Source organism: Terrapene carolina, unplaced genomic scaffold (assembly GCF_002925995.2).
Source record: "Terrapene carolina triunguis isolate 2854851 unplaced genomic scaffold, T_m_triunguis-2.0 Scaffold102, whole genome shotgun sequence".
NCBI classification, from domain to species: domain Eukaryota; kingdom Metazoa; phylum Chordata; order Testudines; family Emydidae; genus Terrapene; species Terrapene triunguis.
This window is the reverse complement of record NW_020664453.1, coordinates 4,211,659-4,229,452: the sequence shown is the minus strand read 5'-3', so window position 1 is coordinate 4,229,452 and position 17,794 is coordinate 4,211,659. Positions and strand designations below refer to the sequence as shown.

At 41.8% G+C, this 17,794-nt stretch overlaps 1 protein-coding gene across 1 annotated transcript in view; it reads left to right on the top strand.

Annotated features, from left to right (window-relative positions):
• Positions 1–965: 965 nt before the first annotated feature.
• The window catches only part of LOC113406517 (protein zyg-11 homolog B), a 29,019-nt gene continuing 12,190 nt past the window's right edge, over positions 966–17,794 (top strand). The window contains exons 1-8 of the mRNA XM_026651774.1: positions 966–1,715; positions 5,742–5,882; positions 6,892–7,068; positions 11,048–11,112; positions 12,372–12,471; positions 12,562–12,612; positions 17,169–17,330; positions 17,436–17,483. Coding sequence (XP_026507559.1) covers positions 1,005–1,715; positions 5,742–5,882; positions 6,892–7,068; positions 11,048–11,112; positions 12,372–12,471; positions 12,562–12,612; positions 17,169–17,330; positions 17,436–17,483 — 1,455 coding nt within the window. The 5' untranslated portion in view covers positions 966–1,004. The remainder of the gene's footprint in view (positions 1,716–5,741; positions 5,883–6,891; positions 7,069–11,047; positions 11,113–12,371; positions 12,472–12,561; positions 12,613–17,168; positions 17,331–17,435; positions 17,484–17,794) is intronic.

The following is a 17,794-nucleotide window of genomic DNA, read 5'->3' as shown; positions in this document are numbered from 1 at the left end:
GTCAAAACCATTCTTTTCTTCTTCTAACTATATATTAAATGCAGGCCTAACATATGTCTTCACTAAAGTCTATTTTTTGATAAGGGTGGCCACCCTGTTTCTGATATCAGACTCCAGGCCTTCAATATGGACCAGCCAGGAAATGGAGGGTGGGTGGAACCTCAGCAAAATGTTTTGAATTTTTGTCAAATTTCTAACCAGTTCTCATAAGTTTGTGGTAGGTCCATATAAATGCAGGTTTTAGTCTAAAATGTCCATTTCAAACATAATTCAAGGTTTTTTTAAAGACCGTTTAATTGAACTTCTCAGTTGAACTTTTCAGCCTTATACAAAGCAGATTAGGTTTTGTATATGTTGCTATTTATGCCGTGACCAACCTGTGAAAAATGTGTGATTTCTCCGCAGAGTTTCTGAAACTAGGGCCCCAGACCCAAAAGGGGGTCACAAGCCTGTTAGGGTGTTGCAGTATTGCCACTCTTACATCTGCGTTTCCTGAAGCTGATGGCAGGATGGAAATACCATGCCACCCTTACTTCTCTGCTGCTGCTGGCAGGCAGTATTGCCTTCAGAGCTGGCCACCTGGCCAGCAGCTGCCACTCTCCCGCCACCCAGCTCTGAAGGCAGAGTGGAGAGTGGTGGCTGCTGGCCGGGTGCCCAGTTCAGAAGGCAATGCTGCCTGCCAGCAGCAGTGGACAATTAAGGGTGGCATGATATTTCCACCCTTACTTCTGTGCTGTGGCAGCCCTGCCTTAAGAGCTGGGCAGCCAGAGACCAGATTTCATGGTCCGTGATGCAATTTTCACGACTGTGAATTTGGTAGACCCCTAATTATAACAACATTGACTGCAAACCGTGTATTATGAACCAGTTATTCTTGTTAACCCTTGTCATTTCCCCCCCCCCATAGATTTAAAAAAAAAATCTGTACTATAACATAAACTTATTGCTGTTTTCCAACAGGGCTGCTAAACGATGGAACTGTGGGCATCTTTCGAGGCAACCAGATGCGTTTGAAACGAGCTTGTATCCGCAAAGCAAAAATCTCTGCAGTGGCTTTCCGGAAAGCATTTTGCCATCACAAGCTGGTAGAACTTGATGCTACGGGGGTGAATGCAGATATTACAATCACAGACATCATAAGTGGACTTGGTAGCAATAAATGGATCCAACAAAACCTTCAGTGCCTTGTGCTGAACTCATTAACTCTCTCCTTGGAAGACCCATATGAAAGATGCTTCAGTCAGTTGTCTGGTCTTCGTGCTTTAAGCATTACCAATGTGCTGTTCTACAATGAAGACTTAGCAGATGTTGCATCACTTCCAAGGTTAGAAAGTCTAGATATATCCAATACCTCTGTCACTGACATAACTGCACTCCTCACCTGCAAGGATCAACTTAAGTCTCTGACCATGCACCACCTGAAATGCTTGAAAATGACGACCACGCAGATTTTGGATGTTCTAAGAGAACTAAAATATCTGAATCATCTTGATATTTCAGATGATAAACAATTCACATCAGATATAGCACTTCGTTTACTAGAACAGAAAGATATCCTACCTAACCTTGTGTCTTTGGACATTTCCGGAAGAAAGCATGTTACAGATGAAGCTGTAGAAGCATTTATTCAACAAAGACCAACAATGCAGTTTGTGGGACTGTTAGCTACTGATGCTGGCTACTCAGAATTCCTTACAGGAGAAGGAAACTTAAAGGTTTGACTTTTTAAATTTGTCTATTTAAGGTGGTTACAACAAACATGTGGTTCTCCCAGAATGAAATTATAGGTTCACCTCCCATCATAGTATTTTTATCTGTTAATGGCAATTGCTAATAACTGTGGGTCAGGCCTTCATGTAACTGTTCCTGTGCCAAAATTTGGGTCATATTGTCTATTTTTCTATACCAGTCAATGAGTCTTGAAGTACTGCTTTGAGATATCAAACCTATGGGAACAGGACGATAGCACTGGATAGTCTGAAACTATTTATTGGCATAATAAACTCTGGTTCCTTGGCATGACCTCTAGCATAAAGCATCAATATTTCAAAGCCTCATTCATATTGATGCATTGGCATTTGACTGCAGCTTTGAGCAGTTCTACTTAACACACTAGATGCAATAAAACTTTATATTCAGGAACTACTTTTGTACTCCAGCTCAACATCTGTTTTTCAGATCAATGTTTCTGCCTGTCACCCAGCCCTTTTATTACATCAGTGACACACCATGATGTGAGCCTCACCTCTGCCCCCTCTTTTCTGGATAGGGCATTGGCTACCTTGTTCTCAAACCCCTCAATATGTTTAATACTCCTGCAAAGCTATACTCCAGTGTATCAATCTGGAGTTGGTTCCTTTTGTTCTCTCGAACCATATTAATGGTGAGTGATCTGTTAACACCCTGAACCACCTGTTGGAATTATCTGAGCTGTTTTACACCCCACACAATAGCGTAACATTCCTTTTCTATTACAGGGTAATTCTGTTCAGTGAGAGACAGATTTTTTGCTCAGAATGCAATGGGGGTTTCTTCCTGGTCTGCATCAGTACATCTCCTAGGCCTGTGTTGGATGCATCAATTCAATTCAAATACTTTCTTAAAATCTGGACTGGCCAAAATGGGTGTGCATCTCTCCCTTGATCTGTTCCCTCATTGTCCCTATAGTTCTGTAAGCCCTTCTATTTACTAGGTGTGCATCACTGGTGTTAATGTGGTGGTCTCTCTGGTAAGTGAAACCAGGTTTGTTAGAGAATACCATTTTTTGACTTTGTAACACAGCCACTACTTTTTTTTTTTTTTTTTTTTTTTTATGGGGGTTAGCCCTTCACTTAAATTAATGCTCTCTAAAGAGTTCTCCCCATTACTCTCAGACATTGAGAGGCATCTGCATAGCATATCCTGTTTACTAGAGCCTCTCCGTTATGGTAAGCTTTTACTCTGCTAATATGTACAGTTTGGGGTAAACCCCGACTATAGGGTTTTTGTACCTGATAAGTGACTTCATTTAGTTTCTCTATCACCTCAGAGGGACCCTCCCATGAGAGTATTTTATGCTTTTTGTAGGGGCTAATACCAAAACATCTATATTAAAGGCTCTTTCACTTGTCTTCTTGTCATACCATGCTTTTTGTATAGTTTGGCTTTCTTCAAGATTATGCTGTACCAGCTCCATAATGGTTTTAGCTCTGCCATGAATTTAGATACAAATTCAGTTATATTGAAATGTCTGCTAATGTGTGAGCAGCTGATTTTTGTACTGTTACCACTTAAAAATAAACAGTAGGCATTAATTTCCAGTGAGATCAGAACAGTTGTATAACAGTCCAGCAAAACTTCTCTATGAAATATCTTGTGAAGATAAACTGATAACCCTAGGTAATATAGTATGTGAGACAGACATAAGAGTTCCAAATGGTGTGGGTTTTTTTACTTGCAAAATGCATCGTAGTTTAGTGATAATGAACACTGTATTTTATCAGTAGAGCAAGTAAAAACATGACAACAGCATCTCTCAGAACACTGTAGTATGAAAGATTATTTCCTGGTCTGGCAGCAAGATCTGAGAGATTTGTTTGGCTCAAGCAATATGGGATGCAGAACATTGATTGTGGACTTATATAAACACATCAAATGCAAAGTCTCTTGGCAACTTGTAAAGGAGCCAAACATCTATCCCTTCAGATATCCTGAGGTGAATTAACGTAACTTTTTTATGTGTATGACTGAGCCATCCCCTCCCCCCTTGCAAATAACAATTCACCAACTGCAGTCAGTGAACATTTACTTGCCCCTAGGAAACACATGAAGTACCAAAGCATATTGCTTACCTATAAAGAGATTTAAAAAGCAATGGCATTAGATAATGGGAGTGCTTGCTGTAACGGGGGTGAAAAAGATACCAGGTGAGCAAGGGAAATTTTTTAAAGGTACTCTCCAAAGCCTAAGTTCTTTTGTCTTGACTGCCAAAAAAGAAAAGAAAAGTGAGTTTTATGGGGACTCATAGAAGTGTAGGACTGGAAGGGATCTCAATAGGTCATCTAGTCCAGTCCCCTTCCCTCAAGGTAGGACTAAGTAATAACTAGACCAGGGGTTCTCAAACTTCATTGCACTGCAACTCCCTTCTGACAACAAAAATTACTACACGACCCAGGAGGGGGGACTGAAGCCTGAGCCTGCCTGAGCTCCACTGCCCCTGGCACGGGGGCCAAAGCCAAAAGCCTGATTCCCATCATCCAGGGCTGAAGCCCTTGAGCTTTAGTTTTGGCCCTGCGCGCTGGGTCTCAGGCTTCAGCCCTGGGTGGTGAGGCTAAGGCTTTGGCTTCTGCCCTGGGTGGTGGGGCTCGAGCTTCATCCCTGGTCCCCAGCCAGTCTCACGCCAGCACTGGTGATCCCGTTAAATGGGGTTGCAGCCCACTTTGGGGTCCCAACCCACAGTTTGAGAAACACTGAACTAAACCATTCCTGACAGATGTTTGTCTAATCTGCTCTTAAAAACCTCCAATGACAGAGATTCCACAACCTTCCTAGGCAATTTGTTCCAGTGCTTGTTAATTAACTCAAGGTAAATTCTAGTGAAGGCAATTGTTGTTTTTCACATGAGTTAGCAAGTTGAGTTAAAGTCTAGGCTTTAAGAATACATCTTTTTCTTTTTTTAAAAAAGAGAATATAGGACCTATGATACTTCTCATTAATAGAATTCTGGGAAGCTATAGCTACTGATTGAACTAATTAGTAACCTGCAAAAACGGAAGCTTTCTCTCATTGGTGTGGCTAAAACAAAGCACCACCTCCAGTTGAGACAATGGCATCAACTATATTGTTTCAGCAGCAGCGTGTGCCCATTTGTGTGTGACGGATCATGCAGCTGTGAATCTTGCTTATAAGGCAAAAATTGACACCAGCAACATTAATTGGTTATGGAGTGACGACACTCCTGCCTGATTGGTTACAGGGAGTTCTGGTCAAAGATTGGATTGAAGCTGAGTTTTGGTTTATACTTAGGGCCCTACCAAATTCACGGCCATGAAAAATGCATCACAGACTGTGAAATCTGGTCTCCCCTGTGAAATCTGGTCTTTTGTGTACTTTTACCCTATACTATACAGATTTCACGGGGGAGACCAGCATTTCTCAAACTGGGGTCCCGACTCAAAAGAGGGCTGTGGAGGGGGGTCACAAGGTTATTGTAAGGTGGTTGCAGTATTGCCACCCTTACTTCTGTGCCGCCTTCAGAGCTGGGTGGCCGGAGAGTGGTGACTGCTGGCCAGGTGCCCAGATCTGAAGGCAGCACGCCGCCAGCAGCAGTGCAGAAGTAAGGGTGGCAATACCATACAATGCCACCCTTACTTTCACGCTGCTGCCTTCAGAGTTGGGTCAGGACCCCTACAGTTACAACATCATGAAATTTCAGATTTAAATATCTGAAATCATGAAACTTATGATTTTTTAAATCCTATGACCGTGAAATTGACCAAAATGGACCGTGAATTTGGTAGGGCCCTATTTATACTGTACAATGTTACCTTATTTCGATGGGGAATGCTAAAGTGTGTCTAGTCCTGAGTTACTGCAGGCAGATCATGTACTAGGTAGATGAAATGTTAAAAACACAGGGATTTGGATAAAATGCCACCAGATTTGGAACAATAGTTTTGCACAATTAAGAAATTTCAAATTCTGAAATACAGTAATGACAACTTTTAAGAAATGGAAATATAAACTTCTTTGTCTGTTCATAGGTGTCTGGAGAAGCAAATGAAACTCAGATTTCTGAAGCACTGAAACGGTACAGTGAGCGGGCATTCTTTGTGAGGGAAGCACTCTTTCATCTATTCAGCCTTACACACATTATGGAAAAAACAAAGCCTGAAATTTTAAAGGTAAAACAGTACACTTCAGATGAGAAAATCTTGCCCTGTTCTGTAAGTTTAACTTCAGATGAGCATCTGGAAAGCTTATAATATACTGAAAACTTAGTGTATGTTATGTAGTTTTCTTCTGCCTGTTTAGTTACTTGATATTGCTTAAGAGGTTTAATAGAAATCATTAAGCTTCTGTTAATGTTCATGTGAAAGTGATTTATGTGGTAGTGGTGTGGATGGTGCAAAAGAGTTGATTTTCCTCTGAAAAGAGGCACCAGGCTAATTCAGCAGCAGTATGAATTCATTTTACAAATAAATACTTCTGAATATGGCTTAGAATAGTCTCCTAATATTGCATTATGACATGCTAACTATTGAACAAGTATTGCTTAAAGATAGACAGACTATTGAGTTACCTGTAGGAGTTATTAGACTAAAAGCCTGTCCCTAGGCCACTAGCTTTGTATCATTGGAGCCCCAGAGGTAGTTCAATCTTTATCATTCCAATGGAAGGAGAGATCAGAGAGGTTCAGTTTTCTAACAAAAAAGATTATTGATCAGCATCTTTCAAATTAAACAAGTGACTTTAAGAAAATTTCATGATTCTTCCAGCCCTACTGTGTTAGCAGGAGATATTGCTGCTTGATCATGTTAGTGTCAATTGCAAAGAGCGTTTGGATATTCAATCATCAGCAAAGATTACTCTTCCATTTCCCTGTGTATAAGGTATTTGTGACAAGTTTACAAAGCCAAAAACATAACCTGAGAAGGGATGGCTATAGGCCTATGGTAAATTAGCAGTCTTGTTGCTGTAGTAGCATTAAGATTATTTGCTTGAAATAACTGAGCAAAAGCAGAGAGGCTCTTTCGGGATACTGAAATGTCACTCATTTGTTGTTGAATGGGTTGTTGAATTGAGTGAGAGGTAGGGAGGAACTGTGGGGCACCAAATCACCAATGGATCCAGGGTTGCTCTTCAGTATGTGGATTTATATATAATGTGAATATGATTTTGTTTGTCTTTCAGCTCGTGGTTATTGGAATGCGAAATCACCCTCTGAACTTGCCTGTGCAGTTAGCAGCAAGTGCATGTGTGTTTAACTTAACCAAGCAAGATTTAGCAGCAGGCATGCCTGTTCGACTACTGGCTGATGTCACTCACTTACTCCTTAAGGCCATGGAACATTTTCCCAACCATCAACAGGTAAAAATATTAGGTTTCTTTTTTCTGTGGATTTCTCATCTTAACAGGAGGCCTAATAATAGAAATACAGCCCAGGTGCTGTGATGTGTTTCTACTTTTGAGACTATTTTAATGCTATGAAGTATTGACTGTAAGCTAAATAGAGCCTCAGCTGTCTTGTAAACTTGATGGAGATCTAACCATCCCTGTAGATGTTGCAAAACAGTATGAACTTAACAGAGAAGAGGCAAGGTCTGACTCTACCTCAACGATGGCCTTGAACAGATATACCCAAATATGTTTGTGTACAGTATGCACACGTGATATATTGTAACTTGAAAGGCTGCTCTTTGTGACAGTTTTACTCTTAGACTGCAGTACATTAATATAATCACGATGCATGACAGAACTTGTAGAAGTGCAGTTGGATAGTTAACTTATTAGAATTAAGGAATCTGTGGTTGTACTATTGCTATGAACTGCGTCACTGTACAATGAGATTCCACCTAACAGGCACTAATAGTAGCTGCATTTTCCCACTGACAAACACATGGGCAAGGAATGTCTGGTGCCTTTCTGTCCTTGATTTTTGCATTCCCTGGAGTCACTTCCCTGTTGAACTTTCTGCCTCATAGGAGTGCAGTTTGTAGAAGCAATGTTCCTCTAGCATGGCCTTTTTAAAGACTTTATTTTACTGAAATCAAACTAATCAACAAGGACAATAAGAGGCAAATAAAAGAATAATGCCTATTGTCATCTTTATCAACCATTGTATGCACAAAACTCAGTAACTGTGCTAAACGTTTCCTCACACAGCAAAAAACAAAGAACCAGAACAGAAAGGAGAGAGACAAACAGGAGAGATACCACCATTAGATATCTGACAGCTATGTCCCAATGGTTATCGCCATGATATTATCATTATCCAGGCAGGATTGAGTTAAGTAAAAGTCCAGAACTGATTGTGTTGTCTTTTACAAAAACAGCCCTAAAGTTTCTGGTAGAGAATTTTGGATATATGGGTACCACTTCTCTCTACATGGTGCCTGTGGGTTTTTGCTCAGTAAAGCATGATTAATTGAATGTATTGGAGGAAAGCTTCCCTCCAACGAGGAAGGTGGAAACTTCTTGTGTAGTCCCTAATTACAAAACTCATTTTGGATGATGAGCCGCAAAGTAGCATTAGGCCTGGCAGGATTTGCTTGTGAGGTGTTTCAAAGAGGTCAAGCTCGTTGAAAAGTGTGGGAGATATATCACATTCCACAGGCTGTGAGGAATGAATGCCTACCTTTTTCCAAAAGTTAGCAAATGCCTGATATAATGAAAGAGGCTGCCATTCTCAGCAGTATGTTTTGGGCAATTCTCAGTCTAAAATGTCAACTTTAAAGACTGTGTACTGGGGGCAAATAAGCCCTGTTTTTAATATCTGGTACAGTGTTTCCCTTCCACCATGGGTCTAGAGCAGTGATAATCAGACTGGTGCAACTGGCTCTTTGATGTGAGTCCTACGGCTCTTTGCAGCACATGATATTAAAACACTCTCTAGTTAATAATTAAATCAATGAGGATGCTTTTACTATGTTGTTAACTAATTAAAATATCATCTTGCACTAAGTTATTAACTTATTTGCTGTGAGAATAATATTTAGTTGATATATATATTTCTCCTGTCATTCACACTACTGTGGCTCTTTTGGGTAATGTTGATCACTAATTTGGCTCCTGAACCACTGAGGTCTGAGTCTTACTAGTCTAGACCAGGGATCTCAAACTCAAATCACCACGAGGGCCACATGAGGACTAGTACATTGGCCTGAGGGCCGCATCACTGAAATCTTTTCATACAACGATACAAAAGTATTGTCAAAAATGAAGAAGGAAAAAAAAAAAAAGAGTAATACACTATGCTATTAAAAGTCAATGTATTAACTTTTTTTAAAACTGTAATGTGAAGAGGGTTTTTAATAAAATATAAACACCTGTAACTATTCCGTATGTGGTCAGTAACACTGATGATCTACACTAACAGTCTATCAACACAGCTGTAATGGCAGGAACTTTTTAAAGTAACTATTCATACAAAGTACATTGCCACTTTTAACAAACAATCTTCCCAACTACTCACAGTAAAGAAGCATATGTGTTGAACTTCATACCTCCAGACTGCTCATCTAGTCCATGAGGCCCCGCCCCTGCCCCACCTTTTCCCACCCCCTTCCCCAAAGTCCCCGCCCCAACTCCACCCTCTCCCTGCCCCTGTTCCAGAGGTGGGCAAACTTTTTAGGCTGAGGGCCACATCTGGGTGGGGAAATTGTATGCAGGGTTGGGGTGCGGGAGGGAGTGCCGGGTGTGGGAGGGGGTGTGGTGTGCAGGAAGGGGCTCAGGGCAAGGGATTGGGGCAGAGGTGGGGTGTGGAGTGTATGAGGGGGCTCAGGGAAGGGGATTGGGGTGCACAGGGGTGCAGGGGACAGCAGGGGGTTCAGGGCAGGGAGTTGGGGTGCAGGAGGGATGCAAGGTGCAGGCAGGGGGCTTAGGGCAGGGAGCTGGGGGGCAGGGGTGCAGGAGGACTTCAGGCTCTGGGCTGGCAGCGGCATGCACCGGGGCCAGGGCAGGGTCCCTGCCTGCTTGCCCTGTCCCCAGCCCCGCGCCGCTCCAGGAAGCCGCCCCTGGAGGATGCGGGGGCAGAGGGCTCCATGTGTGCTGCCTTTGTTGCGCCTCTAGGTACCTCCCGCGAAGCTCCCATTGGCCACGGTTCCCTGTTCCTGGCCAATAGGAGCTGCGGGGGGGCTGTGCCTGGAGGCAAGAGCAATGCACGGAGCCCTCTGCCACCCTGCCCAGGGCTGTGGTGCCGGCTACTTCTGGAGAGGGCGCGGGGCCAATGGCGCCACGGGAGGCAGTCCCGCAGGCCGGATCCAAAGTCCTGAGGGGCCGGATCTGGCCCGCGGGCCATAGTTTGCCCACCCCTGCCCTATTCCAACCCCTTCCCCAAATCCACGTTCCGGCCCCGCCGTTTCTCCGCCTCCTCCCCCGAGCCACGTCCCCACTCCGCCCCTTCTTCCCCCCCCCGAAAAGTCCTAAGGACTGCCTGGAAGCGCTGGGAGGTAGATGGAGGAGCAGAGATGCGGCGTGCTTGGGGCGGGGGGGGGTGGGGGTACCCGAGGGGGAGGGGAGCTTGGCTGCCAGTGGAGTCGCCGCCTATGGGGGAGGCCGCAGGAAATAACTCCATGGGCCGTGTGTTTGAGACCCCGGTCTAGACAGTTTTGATACAGACCTCTTTTTCCAAATATTTTGGGGGTATTTCTTTACCCAAGTCCACTTCCAAAGGTTTTCTAGTATTTTCCTCTGTGGGCAACAAATTAACCATTTTTATAGTATGGATTTTAGAGATCATGAATGATTTGCAGATCTCATTAATTGTGATAGGATAACTGGCTTAGAGTGCTCTGTGTTTTGGGATATAGCTTTGAAGAAAGTTATGGATTTTTTTAAAACTGTTTCTCCCACCTTATTGGACCATTGAGTTTAATTGTAAGAGGAAGAAATGTTCTAGGTGCAAGACTATAGTACAGCCAATTATATCTCTGTAGCCATGTCTACCTGGCTCTTATTAAGTTGTTGACCCTACCCATTTGGAGGTCAATTATTAATAGTCATTCTAGAAACCTTAATTAACAATAAGAAATTGGCATTGTACAACTTGACACCAGTTTCACCCCCAAAAAGCCTTTATACTTTGTATTGGGTAAAGAGACCATGCGAAACTTGACTCCCTAGTATTGTATGGCACATTCTCTAGTGAAGAGGGTGTTATTGTTATGTAAAGGACTTTGCTTTGTTCTAGAAAAATGTGGGTGTTTTTGATTTGACACTTCTCTTGTTTAGAAGTATAACCATTTACAGTACAGTACATGATCCATCAAACTCCACGATTCTTATCTAACAAGGAAGCACTTTGCAATTTTTGTATTTTTCTGCTGAACACTTTTTTGATCTCATACAGCTGCAGAAGAACTGCCTTCTTTCACTATGCAGTGACAGGATCCTTCAGGATGTTCCATTTAACAGGTAAATTTAATCCTATTAATTAAAATGGGATGTAGAGTAACATATCAATGGGTTTTGGTTGTTGTTTTTTAATCTCCTGGATTGTAGCATTTATTTTTGAAATATGCTAATTGTTGGCCTAGTCTCAGGAAAAATAGAACTCTGCCATTTTGGAGACCAGATATTGATTCATAGGGTTAGATTCTGATCTCAGATCCCATAGTAACTCACTTGTGTATACACGAGAAATTTTTGGGGCCCATAATTCACAATTATATGGATTATAGGTCTGAAAAAATCCTTGTCTAGACAAGGGAATTGACTTCAGTTAATTTACTCCAGCTTTACACTGGTGTAACAGAGGTCAGAATTTAATCCCCAGTTTGCTGACTCTCTCTGGAATTGTGGAAGTGAGTTTTGTCATTTTTAAGTGGTCCCTTTATTTAGAAACGTTGTTGGAAGGCTTTGGAAGGTTTGCATCCAACATGCCTAGGTCAGATGATGAAGGATAAAGAAAGTGAGGGGTTATCTCTGGTCTTGAGCCAATTCTCCTTCAGCTCTTTACAAAAGAGAACCTTGTGCTTTTATATTAAACGTCTAGTAAAAGAGACAGTGGGGGAGCAGATCCTGAAATCTGAGTAATCCCTGTGATCTTGGCCTAACTGAAGATTTTATATTTTCTGTAGCAGGCTGGCAGACTGTAAGCTCTTCACGTTTTCAGTAGAGATTTCTGTTGGTGGTGTTCCTTGGTTTACCTAAAAGCTGTTGTAAAAGCTGATGTTGAAACTTTTCTGAGGGTATGTCTATACTACCCACCGGATCGGCGGGCAGAGATCGATCCAGCGGGGGTCGATTTATCATGTCTAGTCTAGACGTGATAAATGGACCCCGAGCACTCTCCCATCGACTCCTGTACTCCACTGCCACGAGAGGCGGAGTCGACGGGGGAGTGGTAGCAGTCGACTCACCGCAGTGAAGTAGGTCTAAGTACATCAACTTTAGCTATGTTATTCATGTAGCTGAAGTTGCGTAACTTAGATCGATCCCCCCCAGTGTAGACCAGGCCTTTGTGTTGCTCTGTAAATTTCACTCATTGCGTGGGCCTGACACTAGCTTTGCCTGCTCTTAATTCCAATGTTCACTTCCACCTGCTTGGGACAAAGCACAGTGCTTCCGATTTCTACTGCATGGGGGCATCCTGGTCTGATGTGCGGTGTGTATTTTCTGTTTCAAAGGCTTATGCAACTTCTGTTCTGAAAATAAAAACTGTTAACTTTCAGATTTGAAGCAGCCAAGCTTGTTATGCAGTGGCTATGTAACCATGAAGATCAAAATATGCAGAGGATGGCAGTGGCTATCATCTCCATTCTAGCTGCAAAGGTACAAGACTTATACATGTAGAAGTGCTGAAGTATAATTTCCCAGGTCCTGATGAATTTTCTGATATTCACCTAATGTTTTTGTTTGTAGCTTTCAACTGAGCAAACAGCTCAACTTGGTGCAGAGCTCTTCATTGTTAGGGTAAGTCCAATGCTGTGTCTTACAAATTGCTACCCTGGATCTCCTATTTTAAATCATTTTGAAATTGGCTACAGTTAGATGTATTCTATTAAACTAAAAATAAGTAGTTAAATTTTACCTTCTGTTAGGACTGCTACCAGGAAAAGATTGGCATTCCAGACTGTCAGGAGAGGACTCTGTCACCATGTTAATGAGGGTGGCCTTTAGGCCCAGCTAAATAGAAGCCAAAGTAAATAACTTGATTGCGTCAGGACTTAAATGACTGCAGTATGGATGGAAAATTCAACTCTGACTCAAACTTTTTATTATTTGCAATTTACTTTACCTTGAAAACAAGCTCCCGTGGACATGTTTACTTTGCCATGCAGGTACAGTACATAGGGCCACCGTGATGTCAGCTGGCTGCAGCAATACATAGAGGGTAAACTAAGTATCTCACACCTTTTAAAAAAGTTTAACATGTTTTTACTGGAGTTTGGAATAAAATTGTGACACAGAACAAACTATCAGAAGTCATTGTTCATGGGACCTGGTTTCAGGAGCAGTTTGATGGCTTCAACTTCAGGGCAGTGGAAATACACATTTCAGAAATGGCTCTCTCAATTTCTTGAGAGAAACTATAATGCAAAACACATCTCTGCTGGCGCCTTACTTATGGCCAACCAGTATACTAAACTACATTTCCTTAATGTCTGTGCAGGATAGATGTTCAAGAGGAAGCTATTGATCAGTTATAAATCTTAATTCTCGTCAGAAGAAATTAGGTGTCTTAGTGGAATTCATTGCAGAAACAAAAAAGTCAGACACTTGATCCAGTTTATTTGATGCAAGTCACTAAAAGTAGTGACTACTAGTTATTAAACACCCAGACAGAGGCTTAAATTAGTATTTAATATTTTCCCCTACCAACCTTAGTTTAATGTTTTTCTTTTTTTTTTTTTAAATGTGCAATAGAATATTTAGGAAAAATTGCCACTGCTTGAAACAATCAAATGGAGGTGGTGGTCTTGTACAGTTGGCCCATAACAATCCTGCAAGAGGTTTAAGAGGTAGAGAGATGGAAAAAAACAACAACCCACAAACATGTAGGAACAAAATTAAAAAGGCCAAGGTACAAAACAGGATTAAACTAGCTAGGGACAAAAAATGTTTTCTTGTTACCCTTTACAAATACATTAAAAGCAAAAGGGAGACCAAGGACAGGTAGGCCCATTACTCAACAAGGAGGGAAAGGCAATAACAGAAAACGCAGCAATTTTTTTGCCTCTTTTTTCACCAAAAAGGTTAGCAGTGATTGGACGTTTAACACAGTGAACATCAGTTTAAATGGGGTAGGATCTGAGGCTAAAATAGGGAAAGAACAAGTTAAGAGTTACGTAGACAAATTAGATGTCTTCAGGTTGGCAGGATCCGATGAAATACATCCAGGATATTGAAGGAACTGGCAGAAGAGGTTTCTGAGCACCTAGTGATTATTTTGAGAGCTCATGGAAAGATCCCAGAGGAGTGGAAAAGGGAACATATAGTACCTATCTATAAAAAAGGGAATAAGGACAACCGATGGAATTATAGATCAGTCATCTTATCCTCGGTACCAGGAAAGATAATAGAGCAAATAATCAAACAATCAGCTTGTAAGCACCTAGAAGATAACGTGATAAGTGACAGTCAACATAGATTTGTCAAAAAAAAAAAAAAATCATGTCAAACCAACCTAACATACTACTTTGACAGGGTAGCAAGCCTTGTGGTTGGGGGGGGAAAGCAGTAGATGTGAATCTCGAGTTTAGTAAGGTTTTTTGATACTGTCTCATAAGCAAACTAGGGAGATATACCCTAGATGAATCTACTGTAAGATGGATGCACAACTGGTTGGAAAACTGAACTCAGAGAGTAGTTATTAATGGTCCACAGTCAAGCTGGAAGGGTATATTGAGTGGGGTCCCACAGGGATCTGTCCTGAGTCTGGTACTATTCAATATCTTAAAAAATGATTTGGATAATGGCATAGAAAATACACTTACAAAGTTTGTGGACAATACCAAGCAGGGAGGGGTTGCAAGCATTTTGGAGGACAGGATTAGAATTCAAAATGATCTTGGCAAACAGGAAAAATGCTCTGAAATAAATAGGATGAAATTCAATAAGGACAAATCCAAAGTACTACTCTTAGGAAGGAATAATCAATTGCATAAATGACTGCGTAGGATGGAGTATTGTAGAAAAGATCACAAACTAAATATAAGTCAACAATGTAATACTGTTGCCAAAAAAGCTAACATCATTCTGGGATATATTAGAAGTGTTGTAAGCAAGACATGAAAGGAATTCTTCCACTGTACTCAGCACTGCTAAGGTCTCCTCTGGAATATTCTGTCCAGTTCTGGGTACCACACTTTAGGAAAGCTCTGGACTTTCTCAAATTTGTCCAGATAAGAGCAACAAAATCATTAAAGGTCTAGAAAACATGATCTACAAGGAAAGATTGGAAAAAAGTGGGTTTGTTTCATAGAATCATAGAATATCAGGGTTGGAAGGGACCTCAGGAGGTCATCTAGTCCAACCCCCTGCTCAAAGCAGGACCAATTCCCAACTAAATCATCCCAGCCAGGGCTTTGTCAAGCCGGGCCTTAAAAACCTCCAAGGAAGGAGACTCCACCACCTCCCTAGGTAACGCATTCCAGTGCTTCACCACCCTCCTAGTGAAATAGTGTTTCCTAATATCCAACCTAGACCTCCCCCACTGCAACTTGAGACCATTGCTCCTTGTTCTGTCATCTGCCACCATTGAGAACAGCCGAGTTCCATCCTCTTTGGAACCCCCCTTCAGGTAGTTGAAGGCTGCTATCAAATCCCCCTTCATTCTTCTCTTCTGGAGACTAAACAATCCCAGTTCCCTCAGCCTCTCCTCATAAGTCATGCGCTCCAGACCCCTAATCATTTTTGTTGCCCTCCGCTGGACTCTTTCCAATTTTTCCACATCCTTCTTGTAGTGTGGGGCCCAAAACTGGACACAGTAATCCAGATGAGGCCTCACCAATATCGAATAAAGGGGAACGATCACGTCCCTCGATCTGCTGGCAATGCCCCTACTTATACAGCCCAAAATGCCGTTAGCCTTCTTGGCAACAAGAGCACACTGTTGACTCATATCCAGCTTCTCGTCCACTGTGACCCCTAGGTCCTTTTCTGCAGAACTGCTACCTAGCCATTCGGTCCCTAGTCTGTAGCTGTGCATGGGATTCTTCCGTCCTAAGTGAAGGACTCTGCACTTGTCCTTGTTGAACCTCATCAGGTTTCTTTTGGCCCAATCCTCTAATTTGTCTAGGTCCCTCTGTATCCGATCCCTACCCTCTAGTGTATCTACCACGCCTCCTAGTTTAGTGTCATCTGCAAACTTGCTGAGAGTGCAGTCCACACCATCCTCCAGATCATTAATAAAGATATTAAACAAAACCGGCCCCAGGACCGACCCTTGGGGCACTCCGCTTGAAAGTGGCTGCCAACTAGACATGGAGCCATTGATCACTACCCGTTGAGCCCAACGATCTAGCCAGCTTTCTATCCACCTTACAGTCCGTTCATCCAGCCCATACTTCTTTAACTTGGCAGCAAGAATACTGTGGGAGACCATATCAAAAGCTTTGCTAAAGTCAAGGAATAACCCATCCACTGCTTTCCCCTCATCCACAGAGCCAGTTGTCTCATCATAGAAGGCAATTAGGTTAGTCAGGCACGACTTCCCCTTGGTGAATCCATGCTGACTGTTCCTGATCACTTTCCTCTCCTCTAAGTGTTTCATAATTGATTCATTGAGGACCTGCTCCAAGATTTTTCCAGGGACTGAGGTGAGGCTGACTGGCCTGTAGTTCCCCGGATCCTCGTTCTTCCCTTTTTTAAAGATGGGCACTACATTAGCCTTTTTCCTGCTGGAGAAAAGAAGATTGAGGGGGGACATAAGTTTCAAGTATGTACAAGGTTGTTACAAAGAGGAGGGCAATAAATTGTTCTCCTTATCCAGTGATGACAGGACAAGAAGCAATGGGCTTAAATTGCAGCAAAGGAAATTTAGGTTAGACATTAGGAAAAACTTCCTAACAGTAAGGAATGTTGAGGAGTGGAAATAATTACCTAAGAAGGTTGTGGAATCTCCATAATTGGAGATGTTCTTTCATCATCTAACATGTTCTTTCATTTAAGAACATGTTAAACACCTGTAAGGAATGGTCTAGATAATACTTAGTCCTATCTCAGTACAAGGAACTGCACTAGATGACCTATCAAAGTCTCTTCCAGTCCTACATTTCTATGATGCTATGAATATGCTTGCTCTCTTATAAAAGAATGCAAGCATAGGGCGTGTAGGAAAATAATTAGGAGAAATATACAGAAAAACTGACTGTGTTAATCACTAAGGATATAAATCTCCATTCTAATCAGAGATGCAGTTACCCTAGTCATTGCCCTAGTCTGTGCATAAGTAAACAAAGATGATGATATAGGAATAGAGCACACAACTTCAAAGCTAACTGTCCTTTTTGTTCTTCCTTTTTCAGCAACTTCTACAAATAGTTAAGCAGAAAACAAATCAGAATCTAGTGGATACTACACTCAAGTTTACACTGAGTGCGCTTTGGAATCTCACTGATGAATCTCCAACCACATGTAGGCACTTTATTGAAAATCAAGGTCTAGAACTCTTCATGAGAGTCTTAGAGGTGAGGACTATGGTTTATGCGGTGGATTGCATTCCTTCGTTCTAAAATTTCAGCATTAACAAACCATTATTTTGTGGCTTACATAAGCTATATTTCACTTTACAGTCTTTCCCATCTGAGTCGTCTATCCAACAGAAAGTTCTTGGCCTTCTGGTAAGAAGAATAGAAAAATTATAAATTTCACAGAAATACAAGTTGTTCTTAATTGTCTCCCTATTTAATTTCTATTTGAGAATTGGCTTAGATGGTACACTGTTAATTATACTTTATTTTCTTAACCTTTAATCTTACATATTGGGTTCTTGTGAGCTATGCATTTGACATCATGATTTTTAGACTACATTGCCAGTGTTCCCAAAGCACCACCTTATGTAGGAGTGGCTATTTAATAGTTATTATGGACAGTCTGAGCCTTCAGGAAAGGGTAGGGAGTAAGTCCTCAAATGACTTCAAGGACTCAAAAG